The sequence below is a fragment of the Mercenaria mercenaria genome, chromosome 12, assembly GCF_021730395.1.
Source record: "Mercenaria mercenaria strain notata chromosome 12, MADL_Memer_1, whole genome shotgun sequence".
NCBI classification, from domain to species: domain Eukaryota; kingdom Metazoa; phylum Mollusca; class Bivalvia; order Venerida; family Veneridae; genus Mercenaria; species Mercenaria mercenaria.
The window spans coordinates 46737306-46745596 of NC_069372.1; the positions used below are offsets into that span (position 1 = coordinate 46737306).

General features: G+C 33.2%; 1 protein-coding gene across 1 annotated transcript; it reads right to left on the minus strand.

Moving 5' to 3' along the window:
- Positions 1-2727: 2727 nt before the first annotated feature.
- On the minus strand, positions 2728-6999 carry LOC123535209 (putative tyrosinase-like protein tyr-1). Its single transcript, XM_045317772.2, has 4 exons — positions 6771-6999; positions 5965-6404; positions 5246-5332; positions 2728-4584 (listed from the first exon to the last, which is right to left on the minus strand). Exons 1-4 carry the CDS (start codon positions 6908-6910, stop codon positions 4445-4447), a joined length of 807 nt encoding a protein of 268 aa, XP_045173707.2. The 5' UTR covers positions 6911-6999; the 3' UTR covers positions 2728-4444.
- Positions 7000-8291: the final 1292 nt, after the last annotated feature.

Below are 8291 nucleotides of genomic sequence, written 5' to 3' on the forward strand. Positions count from 1 at the left end.
AAACCGCTATCTAATAACAACGTTTGACCTAATAATGACCAATCACTATGGCGAAACCCAAGTTCGTGAAGAACTTTATGAAATAACTACAAATACACTCAAAGATTTATTAGTCAAAACTATGAATTGTTACGGCTGGAAAAAATTGAATAACATTCTTAATGTGCACCATCAACGAATATTAAAGTAACATATTTACATCACGGGATGTCATTTTCTTTTTTTTTTTTTTTTGTGTGTGTGTTTATTTCGACAAGTTATTTATATGTTATTTGTATTTGATACAGATAAATACATTTTTAAGTTCTGCAACATAAAGTAAAATACTTTTGTAATGATGAAATGAAAAATGAGACGTCGTGCGCTTTGCTTCAGTTAACGTTAACATATTTTAAGAGATCTTATTTACTTAGTACACCCAAAGGATGACATATGGACGAGAGCGCAATATATGTAAAATTAATTCATGTAAAAATCACAATCTCTTCATCGATCTGCAGTTCAGTTTGACAAAGACGGGCAAAATCTAACCTTTTCAATTATATCCAAATTTTCACTTTATTCCATTTTAAACTTGATAGTTTTCATCTTAAAAATCCTAAATTCTTATTTCTTTTACTTTTGTTTAATTAAAGAGTGTTTAAGTAACAGGTGCCGGGGTGGGTGGGATGGGGGTTTCGCCCTTGGTCAAATTGAGCAGGTCCTATATTGTCCTACATTTAGTCGAGTAACCTCGCAGAAAACTGCCCGTACTAAGTACTGTGTTTTTTTCTTTTATGGAGATTATAGTTGATGTTTAATCATAACCTGGCAATTTTCATGAATTTGAACTTTATCGAGAATTTAACACAAGTCGAACCATAGCAACTATGCTGATCAACAGAGTTAACCCGCCATTTGCAATTACCTTAAAGATATTACTGAAATTATGTTTTTGAAATTAAGCATTCAGTTCGACCTACATGTAGTATAAACATTTCAAAAATACCGAATCACGCATAGATGAATCCATAAAAAATGCACTTAAAAGCTGTATTTTTAGAAGAAAAATAAAACAAATGAAGTAAGGAAGATTCATCAGACAATTTCTTTCACTTACACATTCTTAAAATCGCACAAATATTCCATTTTTTCCTTATAACGGTTTCTTCTAATTTTTAAATTCGAGACAATTCAGTACTTGTGTTATGTTAAACAACAAATGGCAGGTTAGCTGTTTTGTTCACAATGTTATGCGGTCTATACAGTACTTTGACAAGTTAACCAATCTTCTTAAAAGCAGCTGATATTTTATAATATTAAAGAAAAGGGTAGTATTTTTGATGTATCTAGAAAAGTGCGACTGAACCCTTATTCCGTGTCGTTTTAGGAAAAATGCATCCATATTACAGCTGTCTATTTTTTGTTCAATTAATTTAGAATATAACAATAAAAACATTTTGACAGAAATAATTATGATAACACATTGCAATATATAACAATATGTGCCTAGCATTAAAAGAGACTAATGGTAATATCCCCACTGTATAATGATATGAAGTTGTAATTGCAATCAAACTCGGCGTAATATAACATCACAACTTTATTTATTAGTGTCGTTCAGCTCAGTTGGATGTTATTCTTAAAACATTTTAACAGGAAAAAAATGTTACGGCATGCTTTCGGATCAAATTATTCTTCAAATTAAACGCTGTAACTGATATATTGACTTCGAGAATAAAACTACGTGCAGGCGAAAAGCAAATACAAAATAAAATATAGATTTCAATTTGATTTATTGCTCTAATTTAGCTGTTTGGTTAACAAAAGTAACTGAGGTTTCTAATTTATACCATTTTGCTCTTTTTGAATTTTATTTGCCAAATAATATGCAGCGTAATGCTGCGTTAGCAATTTTATGGGCCATTTCATTTGCGTTTGAGCAAATTTTGAAGTACTTCAGTAATTTTGTAATTTCCATCATTGGTTGCTTTTTTTTCAGATAACAAATACGTAGGCGTGTCTAAAGGTTGTTGAGATTTTTGAGAAAATACCTTACGTGTTTAAGTAAAAACAAGGATAAAAACACAAAAGGAAAAGCCAAATCCCAAAATAAAAACCGCAGCCTCCCGAAACTACAACTCACAGCATATGGACAGGCACACAAAGACCGCACACATCCACTCACACACAGACAAAGCAAGCACACAAAAGACAAATGAAGAAACACAGTAGGGCACCTTCTTGTAACAGTCAGTGGCAAAACCACCACTGGGGAGCTTAAACCGGTTTCTGGTATAAAACAGTTATCCTCACCGGCTGAATTCCTAACACAGGCGATTTGGTAAGTAAACTATAAAATGTTGTTGTTGTTTTTTTTTAGTTAAGTTACAAGGAAACCTCAAGAACAAGAAAAACGAATGTACTCAGTGCTTTTACAGAAGGCAGAAGGCAGAACACCAAGAGAACACCCTTTTACTATGTTAACGCTTACCCTGCTATGTTTCTTAAATGGACTTGTCCATAATTCAATATGGGCAGTACCATTTATTATTCAAAGGGGTGTTCACTGAAAACTTACTGACTGAATAGCGAACAGTGCAGACCATGATTAGCCTGAACGGATGTGCAGGCTAATCTTGGTCTGCACTGGTCGCAAAGGCAGAATAACCTGCCGCCAGCAGGCTAAGGGTTAAAATGATTTATAAGGCAAACACTTTTCTATGTGAATTAAAACAAGACGTCAAAGAAATGATAATGCATTTATTAACAAAACTTTTATAACAATTTTTAAAACTAGCTGTCTGTAGGCTAAAGGTAAATATTGAGGCAAAATCCTTTAATAAACAGTCGGAAAAGTAACATGGCCATTTTCGTCATGTTACTCACTGAGCACTGTGCTTCCAATCTGAAAGTGATCATGTTACTTGATAATATGAGGTAATTTCCTAATATGGTTACATAATGGTGTAAAAGAAAGTTCTTATCTAATGGGAAAGTAAACCAGTGTAGCCGACATGACGAATAGAATGAATCTGTTAAAATTACCTTAAACATTAGATGGACTTGTTGGACCAAAATGATAATGAAATAATAGAATTGAGTCTAAATACCGGGAAAAAACTAATATATGTAGATACAATAGTTTATGACTGATGTAAAATGATGCAAAACAACAGAAATTTGGTTACGATTATATAGCTGTTTGCTAAACAGGAAAGAGCTTTCTTCACACCCATCATAGATATGTTCTTATGGATCATTAGGCTGCAAAATTGCATTATAGGTGTGTAACGAAATATCTCTTAACTCTGTTGTCATAAAGAATCTGCCTTTTCCAACATATTAGTGAAATAAAACGTACATATAATATATATAAATGAAAGCATAAATCATAAAATGTACAAAGGGTGGAAAAACTTGGTGGTTTTTAGGCATGGGTGGTCTGTTGAAAGAGATAAACCACAACAAGTTCATAACATAAGAGTGATTTCAAATTAAATGTCACACATCGGTGTGAATTTATGCATGCGAGTGTAATTTTAGTATCTAAATAAAATTATCAAATGTAAAATATTTATTAGTTTTGTGAATATAGCTAAATCATAAACATTTTGTTACATCTCTTTAAGTGAATTTTCATTTCGCAGGTATCAAATTTTACACAATTATTAAGATTATTGTGTATGGAAATATAAAGCTTGCCTAACAAATATACACTTGCCTGCCGATGGTGTAGTTCGTGGAGAACATAAAACATCTTTTTTAACAATATGTTGTGTCATAAGAACTTACCTTGGTTCATATACATTGAAAGAAAACCTGTATCATATAGCAGTATTATGTAAATGAAAGTGTACATGTTTTGAAACAGTTTCACAACTGGTAATACTTAGGAAAATAACTTCTAATACCACAGTTGTTTGTGTTTCTTTCTAATTTTGATATTTTCTTTCAGTGAAAATAGATCATACTGTAGAATGATTACTTTGTTTCTATGAAATATGGTAAGGAAAAACAATCAGTAATAACTACACAAAAACTAAAATCCAGTTTCGTAATAAGTGCATCAACTCCGATGTTATGGTCATATTTCATATTTTCCACCTGCGGAAGGTAATGGTTTGCAGATGGCACTATAAGTTCAAAGCGTCCAGCAGCAAAATGTACCCGTTACGTGACGTTTGATGTTAATGCTTTGTTACTGTCAAGGCTAAATGAATACAGTTTCATTTTTTTCCTTCGTCGTGTTTCATCAATGATAAAATGATTATTAAATAATGAATCTAAAAATCGCTGAAATATATCAATATTTGACAGAAATGTATATGTAAAAAATAATCTTAAACTCGATAAAATATATCAGTATTTGACAGAAATACAAATGTAAAAAAAAAAAAAAACAATATTTGGTGTTACAAATGGTAATGTATATTTCCATAAACAATAACCGCTTAAACTCCTTTTATCTGTTAACAAAGCAAAGTCCTATGATTGTAAACATAAGCAGCGCTATGGCAGCCAGTCCAATCACTGTCAGCCCGACACATCCGCTCGTGCATTCCTGCAGAGACAATGTGTATTCTTGACTGTCTGGTTTTCCGTCTGTAAAGTACGATAATATATTTATTATAATTACAAAGGGAAATAATAAATTTTGTTTTACCTCCCTTAAGATCCTTAAGATTCTAGCATTTTCATTGGTTAAAAGATGGTCACATAGGCCCCCCCCCCCCCCCCCCCCCCACACACACACACACACACCACCACCACCCTGTACAGCAGATATACATGTCGATCTAGGCTATAAACAAGTGATCGATAAAACAAATCAGTTATAGGGTTTGTTAGTTAACCTCCACAGAAATATATGGGGTTAAATAAGCTAAATATGGGGACGCGGCTTCCGCCTCGCTGCCAACACATATTTCGGTGGACGGTCACTAAAGAAACCAATAATTTATAATGTGCTGACTGCTTAGACGATTGTATTTAATGTTTATTAAGCAGTATAGTGTTCTGACAATGAATTACTCACCAAACACCAAAAAAGAAAGCTTGGCATAAACAGAAATGTATATGCAACGCAGAGATGCGGTGAAAACAAGTCATCTAACTAATGCTAAAATTGTTAAACATTTAATGTAAAATGGACAATACACGTTTCAACACTAGCACGGTACTGAGAAAAGGTAATTGCTAAAATTAATGCGTCTGGTATTTTAGACGGGGTTTACAACTGAAAAAAATGACAATGAGTGCTTACCTGGGTCCTTAATGCTGTAGCGAGAGAGAAACGAGTTATTTACTTTTACAATTACAGTTTTGCTCCAGTTGTTCGATACACCCTTTGCTGAAAAATTACTAATGAAAGTTAAAAACCCTATATAACTAAAAGTTTTCTCATATCATAAAAAATTATCACTAATGTCAATTCTTTATGAAGATCGATGAGTCGGTACTGATTATAAATGAGTGGCAAGATTATGCTTGGCTGAACATGTACATTCATGAGGCAAAACCTCTCACGTCCTATAGCACAGGCGTACGGTAACGTATAATTATATTCGCTAAAACCTCATTTATCATATTAAAAAAGAATATTAAACAACACATTGTTTGAAAATGTCTATGGAATCTCAGCACATATAAAAGTCACTGATATATTTCTTTATGACTAAAAAACGTATAGGTCATTGCGGTGAATAAAATATTTTACCCATTATCACTATATGACGGTTATGGCTAGACTCGATTCTTTTACCCTATATAGCATTATATACAATGATCACTGCTTCAGAGAACCAGAATTGCAATTTTTACCCTTACAAGCCTTTGTCAAATTTTGGTGATATGTTAATAGGTAAGAAGCATTTCTAAGCATAGAACACAACAAAATAAAACTATAGCAGACTCTGTAAAGAGGTGCACTTTGAAATACATGTATCCATTACAACTATAAAATGAATTCTTAGAATGTGTTACCTATTTCTGCCTGTAAGATTTTGTTGCTTTCTATCAAGGACATATCCCTGCTTCTCCCGTCGCCAGCCATGCCTTTAAGCAAGTCAACATTAGGAACTGTCGGAAAATGCGACAAAACGCTCTGTACTTCAAAGTTATTCCCGTAGGTTAAAGAATTGTCATTCATTGTACATGCTTCCTTTGTTTTTGTGAGGCATATTCCTTCGGGGAAACTGGGATCAGATGCCGTTTCGCAGTAAAGGTACTCCGAATGTCCACAATTTGGACATTTTGGTTGCTCTTCGTAGTCATAAAATACTTTTGTCAAGTTATTCCAACAGCCATCAATGTTACGGAGATGGGTATAACCATACATTACGTCGTTTGGTCCATGATCTTCACGATCCTTTTGGCATAGGTCATTTTCTGGTCTCCAGTCTGTTTCAGGGTTAATATTGCAGCTAGGATATATACATAAAACTGTCTCAACTGAGAGCAAATATTATTAGATAAAGACAAATCCTTCCGATAAACTTTTAAAACTGTTATTCACATTGCACCGGCAACGTATCTTTTCAAATCACATAGTAAATGATTTTCTTGTTTCAGTCATTTATTTGAACACTAAAAATTCCAAAGAATTTCATCAGAAAAAAAATTTTCGGCCAAAGTACTGTTATTAAAAGTCCAATAGAATAATCTGTATTGTTTTTGATCAATATCAAATATAATTACATGTAACTGAAAACATGTTGCGAACATTTCTTAAAAATAGAGGACTTACATTACAGAGCAGATTACATTTTTGAAAAATCGTATGTCCTCACCTTTTCTGCTGATGCTTTCTAAATGTTTCCCATATATAATCAATGAATGCATGGTGCATATAGAAGACCGGATCAAAGGCGGAGAAGGGCAGTTCGTCCATGTCTCCACCAACCCAGTCGTGAACACCATCATGCAGCATTTCAATGTTATGGACGTTTTGGAAATAAGGACCATCGCCTGTTGTAACATCCTGTTATTTTAACATAACAAAATAACATAATACTAATGAATTGGTTGACCGTGAATTCCTTTAAAAGCTTAACAATGTTGAGAAGATAAATAACATAGGAAATGTAATACATAATTATAACTGCCTATAGAAAAAAGTAGAGCAATGTGTAAATATTACCTTTTTCGAAAAAAAAAAATGAAAAGAGATTAATACTTTTCAAAATAAGTGTAAAAGCAGAGCTTCAGGTATCATCAGATCAACAGAATGCAGAAAAGTCCACACTGTCAACCAATTCATAACATATCGGCTGCTTTTACTTTCGAATTGGCATAGCACTTAAAATATCCATAAAACAAAATGCATATACAAGAATATACATAAAGTACATGGATGAAAACGGATATTCTCCGGATATTAAGACAACTTCGTGCAATGTAAAAATTGACATGACAGCATAAATAAAAGCTGAAGTGCTAAATTTACTTTTATATTACCTTAAAATGGCACTTTTTCAAAATTCCTTTTATGTCGAGTTTATTTATCAGTCTTGGTGGACACTGTCCACCTCTTGCATAGTCACGTCTCATTTGGATACTGTGACCCCCATACCAATTTCTAAACGGTCCAGTATTGATGTTTCCCTCACCGTTGCCGAAAAAACACTCTGACCAGACTACTGAATCGGATGGTCGTGTGATATTGTTGTCCGTAGTATAGTCCCAATATGGTAGAAATACACGGTCGTCAATACGTCTCATTTCTTCTTCAAAACTGAACAGACACGCCAAAACATAATTTTGGTGAGTTTCAGATCTTCTTACTTATTTGCACATTTCTAATTACCATTCATGTACGTATTAGCATTTTGTTCAACTGTCATCATTTGTTAAAACACTGATTCGATCCAATGCAACAAAGAACACTCTTATTTTCTTCAAACTATCGTATAAAGACCACTTTCAAGTTGTTTTATACAGTATTATGCATTCGGTTAGCAATAATACCGATCAAGCTAGTTCAAAAGCAAGTTAAAAATCATTATGAGAATATATCGGTTTGAGTTATTTGCCATTTCGTTTTCAATATCTTGTAAAAATTGTTTACTACAACTCTTTACTCTAACATATCGAAAGCAATGGACCGAGGCTTTGAGAAAAAAAAACTTTAAAGGTATATCCTTGTAAATATTAAATGATGTAAACTCCAAACTTACTCTAGTATGAAAAGTCGATGCCAAGGCAGAAATGCTGCACCTTTGTGAACTTTCTTTTTTGTCTGGCCATGGAGTCTACCAAACCTGTGAAGTGTTCCTTCCTGTCAATTATAACATGAATATATTCAAACACAA